Raw genomic sequence first — 20,019 nt, forward strand, 5'->3', positions numbered from 1 at the left:
CACGTGAGGCAGATGCTCTACCTCTACGCCATCGCTGCATCCCACATTACAGAGTGAAGCTGCCGCAGTGGCTCAGTGGTTATTAAGACACTGATCAGCTGCTGACCCGAAAGGCTCGGCTTCAATCCCGGCCACGGCGGTCGCATTTCGATGGAGGCGAAATTCCAGAGGCCCGTGTGCTGTGCGATGTCAGTGCATGTTAAAAAACCCCAGATGGTCGAAATTTCTGGAGCCCTTCATTGCCCGAGTCACTTTGGGATGTTGAACCCCCATAAACCACAAAGACATAAGAGTGCAAGTCACTGTAAATTGTTGCTACTGTAAAAGATTGCTCACCAGACATGAATGGTACTGCTAGCCAAGAGAAGCGCAACTACATTTAGCTTTTCAAGCAAAAATAAGATGTCGTTTCTTCAATGGTTGCTGGGTCTTGGCACCACTGCCCATGGCTGCAGTTGTGGGCAAGGCTTTGAGCAGTGTTGCAGTCATTCCAAGGCAAGTGCAACTTATTGTTTTATTCAACTATTATCAGAGTGCAAGTGACTGTAACAGATTGCTCACCAGACATGAATGCTACTTCAGATATGTGTAGCACGTTCGTTACAATGCCAGAAATGTTGCACCAACTTGCATATGTACATAATCCCCTTTACCCAACTCTGGCCAGGACAGTGTACATGTGGGTAGCAATACCTAGCAGTGCTGTGCCAATATCCCCAGAACAGAATCTGAGAATAAAGAAATAAACGTTCATCATATCACAGCAGAACGTACAGTAGCTTTGCACACTAACTGTATGCAAGACAACTACAGTACCGTTAGCACTGTTGCGGAAGCCACCATGCTCAGCTATGAGCGACTCTTCTGCCAGTCAATAGTTGTATACTGGGCAATGCCAAGCACAAACTATGGCTTCCACCTGCCCTTAATGTCTGGCGCACAACGCAAAGCAAGGGTGAAGAGAGAACGGAATGACTGCAGGGCTGACAACTGAACGCTATATGTCTCCCTCTCTATATTCAAGCAGTTGTGAAGAAACTCAATGGCCTACCCTAGGGACTTACTCTGTTGGCCATGCATGCCTTGTGAACGTGAGCACGCAAATGAACTAAAATGCTTTGGTCATACAAAAAGCCATATCTGGAGCAACAAAGTGAAGTGCACTTGTTTTCTACGGGTCTCCACTGCACACCTCCAACTCTGCTGCGAACTTCAGCAGGATAGTGACCTTGAAAATAAGGCTACAGTAGAGAGAACATCCACCAGACTGCCTTCAACTATCGCCACCAGACAGCTGCTGCCCAGTGAATGGGGACGTGGGTCCTTGGTCACTTCAGGATTACACACACTGCCTAACTAGCTGCAAGAAAAGAACCTATATACATGATCTTGGCCAATCCTTCAGGGCATCCGGCAACAGTGTGGGGGCAAGCTTTAAAAGGAAGTGGTTCATCTTGTACTGGTCAGTGCTAAGAGTTGTGCTTACACTTAATAAGCCCATGTACTTAATAAGTGAAACAGACTAAAAGCTTGTGGAAGCGAGACTTGCCCAGCTAAGAAGCAAAAGCATTTATAAATGAGGTAGCAGTAAGCGCTCAAAACAAGCTTCCTGAAACGTACAAGGAGCACTTTTTGGGAGGCAGTGTACCAGCACACTGACTGCATGAAAGCAAATTAAAAGTTTTGTTTCCACGCGTCTCCAGAGGTAACAAAGGATGGATAAACGTAATTTGACATCAGTGCCTGTACTAGTTTCAAATTTCCCCAGGTATTATGCTGTACGCAATGGCCAACCATGCACTTCCAAACATTTCCATAGTACGAGCAGCAGTAATGAGCCAGTGAAGGATTTTCAGAACAGTACATTACAGCTCATCTAGATGCAAATAATGCAACTGAGGTGAAGCATTGCCTCGCACAAGCATTCACCAGCGTACAGAACATGCACATCCAACTAAGTGACATCTTCACTTATGCATGTGCATAGTAAGTGAAACATAGTACGTTGCTGCCTTTCTGGATTGCCCAAACAAACCCAAGCCCCCGTGACAAAGATCAGAACATCAGGAATGATGGGAGGCTGCTCTGTGCAGCTCGCAGTCGGAGATACAGCTTCGGACAGTGGGCTGGGCCTGAGGGATCACTGAAGCACAAAAGTGCCCAGCCATCTAGAGCGGCCCGAGGGCTCATTGTCGTTCTACTTCCTCCCCCCCCCCCCCCCCCCGCCCCCCTTCATTTTCCTTGATTCTCTCATGAATCAATAAAGTTGTTACCTACCTACCTACTGTAACCTTCTGCAGAAAGAATACTGCCACCCACACTAGCAGCCACAGAGCTTCGGCCCCGTGCTCTATCCACAACGCCTGTCAATACCAAGTGCCAAGGACTGACCACAAATACCAAAGCTGGCGATCCTTTACCCCTTATGAGCATCGACCAGTGTTACAAGGCAACAAATGTATAGCTTGAATCAAGCCTAACATTCCCTCAAAAAGAGCTAACTTCAGCACACACACACACAAAAATAAAGAAACGCTCAATGCACAGCATATTACTTTGCTGCGAAATTTGGTCTGTTAGCCATTGCATTTGTTTGTACATCACAACAGGCACACGGTGCCCAGTTCTAAGCCCTTCCATGCAGATGCATTTTGCCATCTGGGCAACAACCAGCATTTCCAAGCCTGCTGTACAATTACACAAAAATACAACTCTCTGCAGAACGATTCAGCAAGCCTTCAACTGATACACAAGTGCATTGAAGCCCCCGTTGCATATGTCCTTCCCTTGGCGGAGCTCCTACGCTACACTGTGCCACCTGCTTTGCACCACTTTGTGCAATTCCACCAGCAACGTTTTTCTGCAACATACACAGCGGGACACTGCCACATTAACGCCACGTGTTTCCCTTTGCACTGTGGACTTCCTCTGCCCGAGACTCAACTGGTGGCACAGGTTGCATCGAGAGAGCAGCCAGAGAGGCTGGTGACGATGCACAACGAGCCACAACATGCTGCAATTAAATTTAACCATCGAGTGTTGGCAGAATGTGACCACACCACGTTCTGTGACCCAGTAGGCGCCCTGCGCCCTGACCAAACAACAGACCTGTTTGTTTTTTGTTTTTCGCGTCAAATTGCACAGTTTACAACGTTTGCCTATAATACACAATCAAAGACATGCCCACAGGCACGCATATCTCAGCGCCACCCACGCAAAGCTCTGTGTCCAATAAGGTGGGTCGTCCCGCACACGACGCTCGGAGGGGTGGATGATGTTCCTCAGACGCCGAGCGGGTTCAGTGGCACAGCACCGCCGGCCTCACACATGCCCTCGGCCACGGCACGCATGGTGGCAAAGTTGGCCAGCTTCTCGGCTGACCGCAGGGCTCCCAGGTTGGCCTGGACACGCTCACTCGCCTGCAGGCCCCCCAAGCAGAGCGTTGTGAGTGACACAATCCATCCACCGCGGGGCAAAGGACGTGCTAACCCTAGGCGTGTCACACCGTACAACTCTCCGCCAACCTCAACTCCACTTGCCCCCCTTCTTTTGGCAGCCACTCTCTCAAAGTCTACCAGTTCTCTCTTGCCTACATGCCCTAAGGCCCACTGGTGAGGGTATTTGTCAAATTAGAAAAGGGAGGGGGCATTACAGCACAGGGCTAGTAAAGGAATACAGTAGAATTGCATGCTGACTAAAAAAAATGCGGGGAAAAGTGTGTTATTTGAGAAAACATATGATCAAGACAGCCTAATGCTGAATGAGGCACACAGGTGAGTGGCACAAAGTGAGTGGCAACGTCGCTTCATTGGAGAAATTTAGAGTTGCAGAGATTGGCTAGCGTAGACTATCGGACCCCTCCAGTGCACCCACAGTGGTATGGGTGGGGCCACTGCATGTTCACAGGAAGCATACGGTAAACAGTTATAAATCTATGCTAGCCAATCTCCACTGTGCTAAATCTCACTATTAAAAATGTCCACTGCCATTTCTTGGCACAATGTCTAAGAACAAGGCGTTTCCTAGCGCTCGCAAAATTCAGTCTACATTTGCACTGTTCTTAGCGTGGAATAAAAACTTCGCAACACATTCGGTCTGCTGATGGCAACGGCGAAAGTAGCCAAGATCTCTTCCTCGCTATTTCCGGATGGTTTGCCCCCTTGCATCAGTGCACTGCTGGGAAGCCGCTGCACCGGCTGATTGTCACAGAATTCTTGCTCTTCTCGCTAAAAGCGGGCCCACACACGAGGGGGGACTAAATGCAATACTGAGGGTTATCTTTGCTGGAAGAAGCCTAAGATAAGATTTGATTATTTTTTTGCTCTCTTGCAATCAGTCACCACTTCTGGTACAGTTTCGGTTTACTGTGCATTATTGTCTTAAGGAGAGATTCAGGTCTTAAAACTATAGATTTTATTTGTGGTAGAACCCTTATTAAAATCATTTTACATATTTTTTTTTTTTATGTGGAGTCCAAATATGCAATTTGAGTTTGAATAGCACAATTCATATTTCAGTCATAAGTAGTTTTGGGGTGTTATTTGTGCTTTTTCTTACAGGCCGTTAGCCAAAACAGGTTTATGAATCATTTGAAAGATTTACAGAATTGAATCACCCAATGCATGCTTTGTGTGGTGATGCTGTTTTTAGACTTGCCTCAGTGAAAATAGACTGGTAAAAAAATATCTCTGATTAGAATGTACAAAACGGGTTGGCTGGTAATTTAGGAAAACAACTAATTAAACTCAATGCGTAAAGTAACAGCCAGAGGAATAACAACACCGCACAGCTTTACCTACTTTTCCCAAATAAACTGATACCAGGCTCATTCAATTGCCAAGGAAAACCAGAAAAAAAGCCCGCAAGGCAGAGACTGTATTTGTAAAATCGTGAACAGAGATAAAAGCGCTTGAAGTCTGTGTACGCTTATTGAGTCACAGAAAATCGATTTGCAGGAAAATGCCCACAGCTTTGTCTGCATTGATGTCGTGCCATCTTGAGAGTTGCCAAAGAAACGGCGTGAAACTAGCTTTCAAATAATAGCAAAATGCTGGCAATCAGCAAGCAGTTTTTGGAATTGTGATCATGTGACAACAACATGAACGTCAGGACAAAATTTTATGGACACTTTTTGATGACGCGTACACAGCCATACAATGCTCTTGCATTAATAACTTTTTTTGTACTTCAGGGTCGTTTTGAGTGCGGATATTTTGCAGAGTTATAGTTTAAAGTAAACTAAGTAGTACGAAAAATTATTTTTCCAAAAAACGTGCTTTTTTTACGATCTTTTGTAACCTCAAGAATTGCATTCCCCCTTAAAACGTTTTGGTATGGTATGGCATGTGGTGACATTTAGCGTCCTGAAATGACTCGGGCTGTAAGGGACACAGTAATGAAGGGCACCAGATTAATTTTGACCACTGACAGCACACAGCACATGGGTACCTTTTGCATTTCACTTCCATCGAAATGTGGCCGCAGGGAAAAGTGAGAATGGCACTACACTAGCAATGGTGTGGCTGTTGGCACAGATCCACCGCTGCATTTTACTGGCAGAGGGATGCCGATGGCAGCACCACTGCCAGCAAAATATGGTTTAGGCACACCGCAGCTTTAAGCTGCATTCAAAATTAGCTACGTACCACAGTAACCGCATAATATATATAAGTGCTGCTCCCCACCCCCCAAAACTTGGCACCCAAAAAGCTAAGAGAAAAGATGTCAAAGAATAATTGCATTTCATGCCTGTATAATTTTGCTCATCACGAAGCCTGTCCCACAGAGAGCTACCACAACACAGTAACCTAACCCCATAATCGGGACTCGAGGGCTGCCTCGCATCGACGCCTGCAGGTCTCACACACAAAGCGTGCTTTCAAACAATCAGCCAAACAGACTGCAGTCGATGCTAAATCCCGTCACTATATGCAAATGTCTACGCCTTAATTCCTGTTCGAAACAACCTGGGGTGACGTGATCAGTGTCCTACCATCCCGTTTTATTGCAAGGGGTTTCTGCTGATAAGATTTTCAAGACTTTCAAAGCCTAATTCTATAAAGGGTGCAACAGGCCAGCATTGATTATTCTAAAAACACAGGTCAGCGCACAATATGGGTTCCACCGTAGTAAAAAAAAAAAACTGCATGAAAAATGCTGCTTACATGTGAGGAAGAAGGATGGATTCCAAATGTAAGGGCAACGCTTCACCAATCTCAAAAATAAAGCTGTAGCCCTTAGAAGAGTGTATGTGGTATACGATTCCTGGCTGGGTTGGTAAGCACTAGGTAAGTTGCATATGACCCGAGGAGCCTCTAGCAAGTTGCCAGTGTGTTGCAGCTTGACCACTTTTAAACATTTCGTTGATGACGCGGAGGCCACAGCTTCCAACTCCCAGAGTTTTAAGAACGTCATCAGATTCCTGTACCGCCTCATTGCCGTCCTGAACAAAGCTAGAAGTTTGCATACATACATACATACATACAAGTTTTATTCTCCACAAAGAAGTGGAAGGAGGCGGAGGGAAAAGCCGTACATCTGCGGCTTGAAAAATCCTCCGCCCCCTTACAGTGTATACAGCAGCAGAGTGGGGCAATAAACAGTCGCATTTTTGTTGCAAAGAGGAAAAAAAAAAAAAAAGCTTCTACACAAAAGAAGCTTCAACACACACACAAAAAAAAGCACTATATTGCATCACAAAATAAAATAAGCCTAAATAAGTTTCAATAAAGCACAGGTTTTGGACGCCTGGGAAAACATTTCTTCCCCCTTTTTTTTTAAACGTAAACAATGCAATGTAATTGAACATAAGGATAGACCTGTGCATTCATTCACAAAAAAAAGTATGAGTAGCAAAATATTTGTACATATTTGGAAGAGACATATTGGATACATCAGCGGCTTCTTTTTCTGCAGCATTCAATAATTGCGGAAGATTATACCGGAGTGTTTGTTGTCCATAGGCAGTGCGACATTTTGGAATTTTCCATCGTTCTGGAGTTCTGGTGCTGTAGGTGGGATAATTGGGTCTTAATTCTGCCATTTCAGTAAAAACTGTACTCTTTCGTTGGACGCTTAAACGGTACTGCCTGCATAATTTGTATTCGTATATATTTCTTACTTTTAATAAATTAAGCGAAGCAAAGATATGCGAAGAAGGTGCTGTGTATTCAACGTTTTCAATTGTTCGTACTATTTTTTTCATCTGGTCCATCTGGTCCATCCATAGATACATGCCTTGCGTTAATCTTTTCTAATGCACCGACAGGAAAAGCTTTGCTTGTGCTGCTCCAGAGAAGCAGATACAGCTGCCCTAGCCTGTTTACCTCAGCACAGTGTTGCTACTGGTAAAATCCAATTTGGAGCAATTTTTGGAGCACTGGACCTTCCAATTTGGAGCACTTTGGAGCAATAAAACATTCATTCAGAAGCACTCTGGAGCATGTAGTTCTTAGTTTCCAAATCTCTTTGGTTGGAAAATAATGCTGGAAAAGTTTGAGTGTGCTGTAAAGATATGCTACAGCATTAATTTGTCACTAATGGCACACAGTTGCACAAGAGATGTCATTTCTGTTTTACACAGTAAAGTGTAGTCCACTTATAACGATACCAGATATAACGATATATCGGTTATAAGGATCAAATTATTTAGATTTATCAATTTTCCCATTGACCCTATGTAAAAATAAACCACATATAACGATACGATTATCGGCGATATATCGGATACAACGATAGAATTTTGACCGCCTGGAAAGTATTTACTAGGAAATTTCGTATGAATGTTTGCAAAAAAAGTAAAATTATTTGAAGAGAATGACGGGAAAAGTGCCGCAAATAGACCGTTGTGGAGAAATCCGCAAGGAGGCGATGCATGCGGCCTTTGGAAGTAAGCGCCATCATCATCGCAATCGCTGGAGAGAGAACGTGGGGAGAAGGGGAGCGTTTGCTTGGCCGCCAGCACGGTGCAAGAATACTGAGGTGTTGACACTGCGCCCGCTCGAGCGTCCAGATTACGTTCGGCCGCGTCGGGGCGGTCCTTGCAGTTCGGCTGCAGTTGCAAAAATTTCCCTACAGTTTTGAATTGAGTTCACGCCACCATAGCGAGAATCGAGATGGAGCAGCGGAACCTCAAGGCGCCAGCACCGCTCAACTGGGCCCGCTGGCATCGGCGCCATCTGTCGGCTGGCGCCGATGCCAGCGGGCCCAGCTGAGCGGTGCTGGCGCCTTGAGGTTCCGCTGCTCCATCTCGATTCTCGCTATGGTGGCGTGAACTCAATTCAAAACTGTAGGGAAATTCCTTGCTTGAAATTAAAATCAGTAGTGTGCCAGTCTGAAAACTATGTTTGTATGAAATTATCTTGTGTAAAGCAGTTAAAGATATGGACTCGGTCGAACAGCACTCGAAGCCCATTCAGGTTTCGCTTCCTCGCTCGGTCCCTATTTCATTCAGTCTACTCATAGCTCTAAGCACAATGAATGTAAGTGGGGGTCTGCTCGCAATGGTAGAAAATTGCCGCACCGGAAATTTTCTTGCTCCACTCTTATCGGCCGCCGCGGTGGCTCAGTGGTTATGGTGGTCGGCTGCTGACCGGAAAGACGCGGGTTCGATCCCGGCCGCGGCGGTTGAATTTCTATGGAGGCTAAATTCTAGGGGCTCGTGTACTGTGCGCTGTCAGTGCACGTTAGAACGGGCATAATTTTCATTAAGCTCCTTTCTACAGGAGGCTAAATGGCTCTTGAAGGACTCACGTGTGCAGGGGTCAGCGTTCAGCCAAGTACGCTTTCGAAACTCACAATGAGGTGAAAAAATATGAGGAAATCACCATCTCAGATGTTTGGACTGTCCTGTACTCCCACAATATATAAAAACAATAAAAAAATTTTCAGCACTTTATTAGACACCATATGCCCAGGGCAAACAAAAAATGCTGTAACTGGGTGAATGTTCAAGATATAATCAGTGTCACAGCGCGATAACAGCAGTTTTCGATGTAACCTAAACAGCAAATGTAGCAAAAAATGTGGCATGTTAAAACATATTAATGACAATTCCAGATAAAAGGAATTTTCTATGTGGCTTCCGAGGTGGCTTTCTAGGTCTCTCTTGCCGCGTGAGATACTTGGGACAGTTCAAAAATAAGATAGGAACTGCATTTCTGGAAAGCACGGGCCTCTTTTCCGCGTCAAGTGGCACTCTTCCATCGAACTCCGCGTAATATGCCCGGGATATTGCGTCCTCTGCAAAATGCTTGGCGCACACATGGTCAGTGGGCATTAAAGTCCGGTCTGTCCTGGGAATCGCACGGCGCCACTTCTCCGAACGCACATTGTCGGAAGGAGCTTTGAGTAATGGCATACGCTGCGCACAAGTCCGGTAGCCCGAACTGCAGTTGGGCACGAAGCACTTTCTTCCCATTGCGCAGCACTCGCAAGATGTGGGCTACTCTGCCGACGATAGCCAAACATACGGTCTTGTTGCAAAGTAAAAGAACGCGTTTAAAACAGCACATAAGTGCAGCCGCACACTCATAAATGTGGCAGGAACACATGCGCAGTGCCGCGCCACGCCGGACCAAGCCGCCAAGCGTGGGCCCGCCTTTCGCAGCGCCCTCTAGGTTAGCGACCGGTTGCCATGGCAACACCCGCTCCCTCCCCCGAACATATTGTGGCCGGGAGCAGGCGGCGCGCTCGCGCGCGGTGGGAGGAGACTGTCAACACCACAGTATATTATTCTTACACCGTGGCCGCCAGTCCGTTGGCCACCGCCGTGCCGTGCGAAGGGTGCAGCCTTATCGCTATCGCCACGATCGCACGATTGTACGTGGAAGATGGCGCCGACTAAGCGGACGGCGATCTCTCTCGAGGTGAAGCACCAGATTCACAAGGATTTCCGGCAGGGCTTCAAAGTAGGAAGCCTCACTAAAAAGTATGGGCTTTCGCAGTCGACTATTTCGACAATAATCAAGGCTGTAGTAGATGTCCTCGAGAAGGCCGGCTCCAGTGGCCACGACGACCAGCGAAAGAGGGTTAGAGACCCTTTGTACAGAGATGTCGAAGAGAGTCTCTACCAGTGGTTCCTGAACGCTCGCAACCGGAATGTTCCGATCACAGGACCGATTCTGTCTGCAAAGGCGAAGACATTTGCTTTGCTTCTGGGACGTGAAAACTTCGAGCCCGGCGGAGGATGGATCCAGAGGTTCAAGGATCGCCACGGCATTGTTTACAAAAGCGTGGTCGGGGAGGCTGCCTCGCTGGACGTGTCGGCGAAAGACGAGTGGCTGGCGACAAAACTGCCCGAGCTGTTGGAGCGCTATGAGGAAAAGAACATTTTCAATGGGGACGAGACAGCGTTGTTCTACGAAATGCTGCCTTCAAGGACGCACGCGCTCAAAGGGGACCCGTGCATCGGTGGAAGCACAGCAAGGTCCGAGTGACAGTGTTTTTGTGCGCCAGCATGGATGGTAGCGAGCGTCTCAAGCCGTTTGTGATTGGGAAATCCAAGAGGCCCCACTGCTTCAGGAACCAACATATTCCAGTCCGCTATCGGAATAACAAGAAAGCGTGGATGACTCGCGACCTGTTTCAGGAATGGCTGCTCGAGTTTGACGGCGCAATGGAACGAAAGAAGAGGAAAGTTGTCCTACTCCTCGACAATTGCTCTGCACACAGCGTCAGCGTGAAGCTGACGTCTGTTGAATTGGTCTTCCTGCCTCCGAACACCACGGCAGGTCTGCAGCCCATGGACGCAGGCGTAATTGCCAATTTCAAGGCCCTCTACAGACGTCGCATGCTCGAATGGCTGATCTTAAAAATAGATCGCTCGATATCGCCAGAGCATGCTTCCGGGCCTCCTCACCTGAAGGTGAGCTTAATCGAAGCGGTGCGGTTTGTGTATGGCGCGTGGTACGAGGTGAAGCAGTCCACAATCAAGAACTACTTTAGAAAAGCAGGCTTCGTGCGTCCCGACTGTGCGGTCTCAGAAGGGACAGATGACTTGCTCCCCGAAACTGCCGGCAGAGCGCTCTTAGACGACTTTTTGAACGCTGACAACGCTGCTGCTTCGTGTGAGGAATTCACCGATGAGGCCATTGCCGAGGAGCAGCTATTGCGACAAAAAGCGGCATCGAGCGATGATGAAAAAAGTGATGACGATGACGGCAGCATTGACAACGATGGCAGTGACACCACACGCCAGCTCCAATGTCTTCACGAAGTGCCTTACAGTCCATCCAGTCGCTGATAGGCTTTATGCATGGTACAGGACTGCCGCACATGTACACGCAGCAACTAGAGACGATGCATACGGAAATAATTAAGCTTCAGCTGCCGCTCAAGCAAGCGCGGATTTCAGACTTTTTAAAGCGTGATTAACCTATTTATTCTCTATATATGTACAGCAATAAAGTGTTCAGTGTTCTTTAGTGACTAGCTTTGTTCTATCCGACTGAATCATCGCTGGCAAGTAGGTAAGTCTGCATGCACGAGAAAATGCATGCGTGCTCTTGTTTGCTTTTTTTTCTTTATTTTTTTTTTGGCGGTCCAGATATAACGATAATCGGTTATAACGATCGAATTTTCCCGTTTTCTCAATATCGTTATAAGTGGATTGCACTGTACAGTTGAAAAGAGTCACCTTTTGTGAAATATGTCATACACTTTTAAATTGAAGAGCACATGCTCTGCATAACTCGCAGGCGAAGTAGTTCAAATGTGCTGATGTGTGGTTTTCCACTTTCCTTTATTCCTTATTAAATCTGCTCGATGTTAAGACTTCTCCGGTTATGTAATAATGTCAACCAGTTCTGTTATGTTTTCTTTTGCACTTGTGCTTTCCTCAGATGAAAGCAGCAAAAAGACTCATTGCCTCATATCCTTGTGAGCGAGGCCAGTCATGATCAGTCTCTCTGTTTGCTGAAGCATTGCACTAACCCTGCACGATGCATACAGCCCCCCTTTTTTTTAAACGAATGATGGAGTGCCAGGGTCACCATGTTGCACAACTGGAATGAATGGCGAAGTGCAAACGTAGTAACTCCATGCAGTTGTGCCCCTTGTTAATGAACGCTGACCTAGTAGTACAAATGAGATCAATGCGGCAGTAAAATGCGCATTACGGCCATGGCATGAGTTTTGGGTAGATCGAACATCCCGGACGCGGTGCTCGGTCGCAAGAAAGACGAATGGCCACAATCTCCATTGCGAGCATATTATGTGAGCGTCACAAATTTTCCGCACACAACATGAAAATGACGGCCAATACACGTATACAGTCGACGACCGAAAATTCGGACGCCTGATTTTTCGGACATGCTTGATTATTCGGACTTTTTCGCGGCACCGCGACGTGGCCCATAGAGCCAATGTGTAAGAGCGCTTGAAATTTCGGACGCACCGCAACTGACCACTCGATTTTTCGGACCTCGTTCGCACTCGCCGCCAGTACCCAAGCCGCCATATAATGTGTACAGTGGAACCTCATTAATTCAGACTGCAGGAGATATCGAAAACTTGATCAAACAAAACGAAACTCAAGCTTAAAGGGAGCCTCTTGCGACGCTGAAATTCTGCGCGAGTCGGCACATTGCGCTCGCGTGTTTTCTAATTTGTACTGTCCTTGACTGTCTTCCGCCGCACGAACTTGAACCGTAGTCTGAGTTCACGGAACTCATCTGTGCCGAGTCTTTAGTCCCGAACACGGAACGCGAATACGATCGCGGAGCGCTTGATCGCGGAGGCTACGCGCATGCCGTGGCCTCCGGAATCAAAGCGCGCTTCGGGCGCGCTGCCGGATCTTATCGCGGCCGCGATCTGCTCCGGCGCTGCGCCGTTCGCGGAGGCCACGCACGCGCACCGGAGCTTCCAAGTGCCGTCTATGGATGGCGCCGTGATCATTATCATCAACATTTTTCTCGGTCGCGATTTTCCGCTGTTCACATCGGCATCAGTATCGCCAGCTCCAGCCTTTCGTGACGTGTCAGCATGCGTGTTAGCGCGTTCGCCGTGATAGTGGCTTTCGCGTGCTGCCGCCGAGCTTCCCAGTTTTAGCGCGATGGGCAAGCATAAGCTACACGGCTGGGAGTTAGCTCTCGAACGCGGTTGGTAAGCGTGCGGCGGGCGGGAAATTCAAGCTGCAACACACAAGCACACAAGAAACACAAGCTGCAAAAAGCGCGCTTTCCGAGTCAAGCCGTGAGAGTTTCCTGAACTGGAAGAAGAGCTGCTCCTCTATGTGATGGAATTTAGGAACAACGGCTACGTGTTGACAGCGGACATGCTGCGCGGCTTCTTTTGGAATGAGCGTGCACCAGAGCGCAGCACCAGCTCAGGAGTCTAAATACTTCGCGAGTGACGATTGAACGTAGAATAAATGTCGCTCATTCCCTGGTTGGTGTGTTTTTACTTTAAAAAATTTTTTTTTCGCACATCGCGTATATGGTCCGTACCCCGAAAATTAGCCCTCGAATCTGGAAAAAAAAAAAAGTGCGGCCCTTATACGCGTTTATACGGTATTTCGCGCGGCGAAATATAGTCATGAGGAGCTTTAGAATGTGTGCAATACAATTGGCCGCTTTCTCCGGCATAGTGGTAATAAGTTCGTGATTTTTTCGGTGAAATTTGATTTTCCGGACTGCCCGATTTTTCGGTCGTTTTCGCGGCCCCTAGAGAGTCCGAAAAATCGGTCGTCGACTGTACAACAGAAAGCAGGAAAAAACCCTCCACGCTATTCCTGCAATGTCCTGTCTCGCACACACAAATGCTCATGACTTGTGAGTGGTCGTGGCAGCTCAAGCAGGCACAGCGACGAGGTTCCAAAAAAAAGGAAATTTTTTGCTTTGCCGCCACTCAGTCGCTTGCATGTCAAACCACCTTAAGTGTGAATCTCGTGGGACAGATGAAAAGTGTAGAAATGCATGCTAACATGTATTTTCAATGCTTGATGTCCTTTCCTATGCCCCTGCCCTACCGGCCTTAGACACAGAAATATGAGTTCTGTTTCACAGCGGGCAATAAAACGTCTTATCGCACCCTCAATCGAACCGTGCTTGGTGACTCGCGATATCATCCTGCGCTGGAGCGTTCGTCAGTACTGCCAGATATCGCCCGAGCTGTACGCACTGATCATGACTGTCTTCAAATTGAGATGAAGCTTTACATTAGGGCAGAAAAATCTTTGCCCCAATCCTGCACAACTGCGCCTAAAGTGGATGGGCAGATTGTGCCTCATAACCAGTCTCACCGTCGGCCACACTGCACATGAGATTTTCACAAATGGACTTGATAGGAGTAACCGCCTGCGGAGAGCGGGCTCTTTACACAAGCTAGCTGCTTCTCGCCAGCGTTCACCAAAGTTGACATTCTGGCATATGCGATGTGCCGTTAGCACGGAAATCGCCATGTGTGTGCGTGTTAATTATATTGCCAAATAATTTTAAATGCAACCTTTAGTCGTTTGACTCACGCTAAGCCTAATCAGCCGGCCAGTCGGAATCACACCGACGAAAGGTAGACTTTAAAGATACGCAAGCCTAAGGATGTCGATAGGCCTCCATCTCGATGTGTGTGCTGCTGCTGCTCATGTTTTGTAAGTAAGAGAGATACTGGCAGCGGCTCAAAAATGCGTGCGAATACTTCGCCGGTCCAAAGGTAGCTCATGCATATATGGCATAAGAAGTACACCAAGGAAGCCCGCATCGCGACGATCTTTTTTATTAGTCCATTTACTAGAAACTTCGGGACATAAGGTACGGATGACGAGTGATGGTCACGTTTGTTATAAGTGGGCTTCAACAGACCTTAACATTTTGTAACGGTGACGAGAACTATGGTTCTGTCCACCTGGATAGCCGGCGCACGGCGCCGCCTAATTCGAAGCAGCAGGTTTGAAGCAGTTTGGTGCAATTTTCCTAATTTTTATCATGATGGAGCAGTTATTCTGATTAGGTGCAGTTTGGCGCAAGGATGGGGTCACTGTGAGCACCGAATCAGGTTTGTTTGTTGACGAATCTTGGCACACAGATTTTCATCACTTGACAAGCTATGGCTGGCTTCCTCGAGACCAGCGGCAACCTTGTGGAGAGTACGAGCAACCGTGGCTGGGCACTCACCTCGCTGCAGATGAGCTGCGCCAGCAGGGCCTCGTGCTCGGCTGAGGGCAGCGACTTCTCCAGGGCGCTGCTGGCTCGTGACAGCACCACCATCATGCAGTACACGTCAATGGCACTGTGCGCCAGCCGTATCAGCAGGAACTGCTCATCTGCGCAAAGAGGCACCCCAATTCAGGCGGCTGTGCGTGCCACACTGCTCGCAGCAGTGGCACAGAAAAGGTTAGAAATGTCAGCTGACAAGCCACAGGTTTCAACGAAAACTGGTGATTGAAAAAATTCGAAATTTCAAATTGCAAACAGCACTTGCTACTCGATTTGCAACACACCTCCACCACTTGAAAACACTGAAATTGAAAACTACAAGTTTGAAGTTGTGGTGAAGCATCATGGTGTTTACGAGTGGTTGCCACTCAGTTCAATTCACATGACTTTGCACATCCCCACCAGGAAGCTTGCTCTTCCTCAGGGAGTCAGAGGAGGCTTGCTTCTTTTAGATGCAGGCACACATGTGAGGTACACCCGGCCAAATCTTTGGCTGGCGTGACGGCCGCTTTTTTTGTGCTTTGCAACAAAGCAAACTTTCGGAAAGTTCAATATTAAACACGAGCTTAGTGGACTTATGCTTAGATTTTATATTTCCGCAAGTTTGCTACATCATAAGCTGCAGAAGCACGAAAAACACTGCCATCGCGCAAGCCAGCTAAAAATTTGGCCGGTTGTACAGCCTGGTGGGGGCAAGGGGGGTCGCTTCCTGCCTCTACGCACTTATGTGCAGGCCCTGTAGTGCTGGGTGCTGCACACTGACTAGTTGATCACTCAAAACAAAAGTTGATGGCTGTCATGAGTTAGAGAAATCGTAATGGCACAGCTGCGGAATGGTTGCAGAATGAAAACCAAGTGCAACGCAGCACATGGAATGTCATTTGGTCAAGTGCCCAATCTTGCAACACAGTCGAGTGAGTATGAGTGCAGCAGTACACCAGGGTGAAGAGGCGCACGCATGCTAATCAAAGTTATGCACTCAATCGCAGATATACCAAAGTGTTGCCCATATAAAACGGTCCAAACACCGTCTTGAAAATCCCATACAAAAGTATAGCATTACTGTGCTCAGTCGCACTTTGCGCCTCGGATAAAATGAGGTCAAGCAAAACAGTAACTGCCGCTGCTTGTACTAGCAGCGATGAAAAAGATACAGCCATGCAACGTTTTGTTTCGAAGGCCACTGCCCTTTTAGTCTACTGGCAGTAGGTACAAGCATGTACCTATGCTGCACTTAGCTGTTAAAGTATCATAGATGGCAAAACTTGAGGAAGAGTTCCCTACTGCAGTCACGACTACACGCAGCTGGGATGCATGATGAAGTGACGTGTACCAGCGCATGGAGAATGTCAGCAGTACGCTGACTTCATCACCCCTTCTAGGCAAAACAAAATTAGAACAGCAAACACCTTTACAGGTGCAAAAATAAAAGGCTCTGGCTAAAGGTACATCGGACAAACCCAAAAAAATTGCATGGACACTTTGGCAACTAAAGTGTTGAGAGGCGAAAGCCGAGGACACTATGCTGTGACGACTACCGGTGGATGTGACGGCACACCGTTCCTGTGGCTATATTGATACCTAAATTGTACATCTTTCGGGGATCTTAAGTGTTAATTACGCTTAATTACACATTTCTCCATCCAATTTGACACAAATCCAACATTTTCCCGACCATTCTGTTACAATTTTCACTATGCCATGACGACTTCCGGTGGATGTGACGTCATACCATTCCCATGGCTTTAGAAAGATGGGATGCGCACATGAAACAATCACAAGAAAGAAGACGGGATGGCCGCAAACTTGCAACTTAGGTTTATTCAAGGAATCGATATTTATACATAAGCATGTCAGCACTGGCAACAAAGGGCATCAAGGCAGATAGCGCGGATAAAAAACAAGATAAAAACACTAGGTGGATTCAGGTCACCTTGTTTTCAAAGAAACGTGTCTCTCTATTATAAAGTTTGATTGATGTGTTACTGATGCAATCTTTTCCTTTCTTTTTGATGAAATATGCCTCGAGAAGTTCCCGTGCTTTATTGTTACGGCACTTGCGTAGAATCTTGACTTGTGTCAGGAGAGGCATGCATTTGTGTTCTAGGCAATGTAACGGCAAGTGACGCTGCTCCTTGTTTTCTAAAACATCTTTCTAAAGCAATATGAACCAACTTGCCCAAAAGCGCATCCTGTTCCCTTGGCTGTATCGCCATTCGTGCTATTTCAACGCAATTTCGACATTTTTGCCTATAATTAACTAATTAGCCTACAATCATCAAGCTTGGCTTCTAGGTTCATTTTTTTCCTCCTCTATCTGAAGCAACCATTGGTTTTCTTCTACCTTTTTTAGTTCCAGAGTTAAACGCATGACACGCTTTGTTAACGGACGACAGTATGAGCTTTCGCCTTAATATGTATTTTTTCCCTGGTCCAGACATAAGCAAGTGCATTTACCACTGTGGTATTCTGTGTGCATGTCAGTGGTTCTTTAGAATATATAGCTGTATGCGAAAGTGTCGCCTGACGAGAGGATGAGCTAGATACACTTCACTGTCGCAGCATCGATTGAGCGACAGGTGGAGATTCAAGGATGGGCAAACTTCTTTTTGAAGCTCCTCAAAAGTTGTGAATGCAGCATGTAAAGCTTTCACATGCTATGCAAGGAAGAGTGAAAATCACTTATGCTGGATGCGATTTTAGGCATGTACCTACGGCAACATCCACCTTATCTTTAATGAAGATGAACTGGGTACTTAGGACATGCTAGACATACCTTTAGACACTCTGAAAATAGAAAATAGAATTGCAATTCCAATAAACTGATTCTGAACTGAACTAAATGTCATTCTGCGCTATAGTTCCTGACTCGTGCCAGAATTTTGGCAGCCCACATTTAGCATGACCAGCATGTTGATGACACGCTGGCCAAAGTGGGACTCGCAACTTTTCACTGGCACTTGACAGCCCCTATTTTTGGCGTCTTGCAGTGTGACGGGCCTATGCTGATGCTGCACACGCTTATGGGCGGCGTGAATTTCGCTGCAGCAATCAGTGCAGTCCCATCACAGCTGCAACACAAGTGCGAACAACTGGAAGTGCAAAAATGAAACTACGCCACAGCAGACGCTGTGCAGACAGCGCCGTACAAGTAGCAGCTGCACGAGCTGGCTACAAGTTTTTTTGTTTGTGTCATCCGCTTTCTACTGCGAGAGCATTACAGGGGCCACGTCGGTAAAAAGAGTGCCCGTGGACTGAGGCCGCCAAGCGAGAAACAGAATATGACGTGTGGAAAGAAGGAGTGAAGGGCGAGCAGGAAAGCTGGATGTGCAGAGGAGGAGGGGTCATGAGGGGGACGGTGCGATTTGTTGGTGGCTGGATGTGAGAACGAGAGGGAACACAGCATGGAAGAGGGTGCCTCCTGGAGTATGCGTCTGCTGCAGCCAAGGACAGGGTGTGTGCCGGTGCCCGTGTGGATAAACGGATCGTACTGCATGGTCTTCAGCACTCGTTCGCAATTCAGGGAGCCTTGTACCGCGTACTTTAACGGCGTGTTTTGCTGGTTTGTCAGAGTGATGGAAGCAGTGTGGTGGTTTCTTTGAAGAGTGCTGAGCCAAGTGTGGCGGACGTTCGTTCGGCAAGCTGAACAGCAGCAGCGAAGAGTCGCAAAGAGCCAGGCCAGGAAAAAGGATCATGCCAATGTTGCATCCAAAGTATAACAGTGCGGAAAAAGAGGACAAACAAAGAACCAGACAATATAAGCGTTGTGTTTGGGCAGCGTGTTCTTCATTCATCCTCGTTTTCCGTGCCGTTACACAATAGACTGTAACCAACTTGCCCAGCTTTGTTCTTTGTTGCATACAAGAAGCGCCAACAGGAGTCATGCACTCAAGTTATGCTCACGCATTCCTGTTGGATCAACCCATCAATCGCCGTCCAATTTTTGTTGTTGCCTGCAGCCTAAAAAGACGCAGGTTGCTGATACCATCATTGCTGAGGATCAAAGGGGCCACTGCGAAAAAGCCCAGAAGCACACGGGTGCCACAGCTTCTCCAGCTCCATCGCGCACCCTTCCAATGACAAGTGCTCAGCCAGACAGAGAGCCATTGCAGGGTGGAGAGAGCCCCAAAGCCTTCCAAATACCACTGAAGCATGTTGCGTGTACCATAGTATAAAAAAAAAAAATGCAGTAGAAAGTTCCATTTCCCAACTAGCAGTTTTTTTTTTTTTTCCACGGGTCTGTGTTCTACTTTATATGCTTAGCTGGTGAGAAATGAAATACCGTATTTACTCGCGTAATAGGCGCACTCGCATAATAGGCGCACCCCTAGTTAGGGCGCGAAAAATCAGATTTTTTATTTCCTCGCATAATAGGCGCACCCCGAACTTGGCACTGTGATCAATACTGTATTTACACGATTGCAAGCCGACGCCTCGCCCCTCCGCTTCCCAATCTTTATTTTAACAAAGTTTTTGCTGAACTGACTACTAGTCCCTACTAGTGCTGCTGCCGTCGCAGCTGCTGCCGTCGCAGCTGCTGCGGACCCACAGCACGTACAACGACATCGCGTAGAAAAGCCGCACACAGTTTTCAGGGGTGCTCACTTTAAACGTCGGTTTGGAAAGCTTCATCTCCAGCCGGAAACGTTCCCGACTTAGGCCCGCGAAAACCTCGACGCTTGGAGTCGCGTACGAAAATTTAGGGACGCCGCAGTCGCAACTGCTGCACTTCTCGGCCACGTCGTATTTTCCGACCTGCCGCACGCTTGCCGTGTTCGAGAGCAAACTCCCAGCCGTGTGGTGCTTGCCCGTCGAGCTAAAACATCAACGCTCCGCGGCAAAGCCATAAACCACGATAACTATCGCGCTA

At 47.3% G+C, this 20,019-nt stretch overlaps 1 protein-coding gene across 2 annotated transcripts in view; it reads right to left on the minus strand.

Moving 5' to 3' along the window:
• Positions 1 to 500: 500 nt before the first annotated feature.
• LOC149344743 (very long-chain specific acyl-CoA dehydrogenase, mitochondrial-like) overlaps positions 501 to 20,019 on the minus strand; it is a 73,585-nt gene continuing 54,066 nt past the window's right edge. For both annotated transcript variants that reach the window (XM_089546353.1, XM_089546352.1), the window contains 2 exons: positions 15,108 to 15,256; positions 501 to 3,419 (listed from right to left, as the gene is read on the minus strand). In XM_089546353.1, the coding sequence (XP_089402479.1) occupies positions 3,282 to 3,419; positions 15,108 to 15,256 (287 nt within the window). In that variant the 3' untranslated portion in view covers positions 501 to 3,281. The remainder of the gene's footprint in view (positions 3,420 to 15,107; positions 15,257 to 20,019) is intronic.

Source organism: Amblyomma mixtum, chromosome 5 (genome assembly GCF_055824585.1).
Source record: "Amblyomma mixtum isolate Tamu chromosome 5, ASM5582458v1, whole genome shotgun sequence".
In the NCBI taxonomy this organism is placed as follows: domain Eukaryota; kingdom Metazoa; phylum Arthropoda; class Arachnida; order Ixodida; family Ixodidae; genus Amblyomma; species Amblyomma mixtum.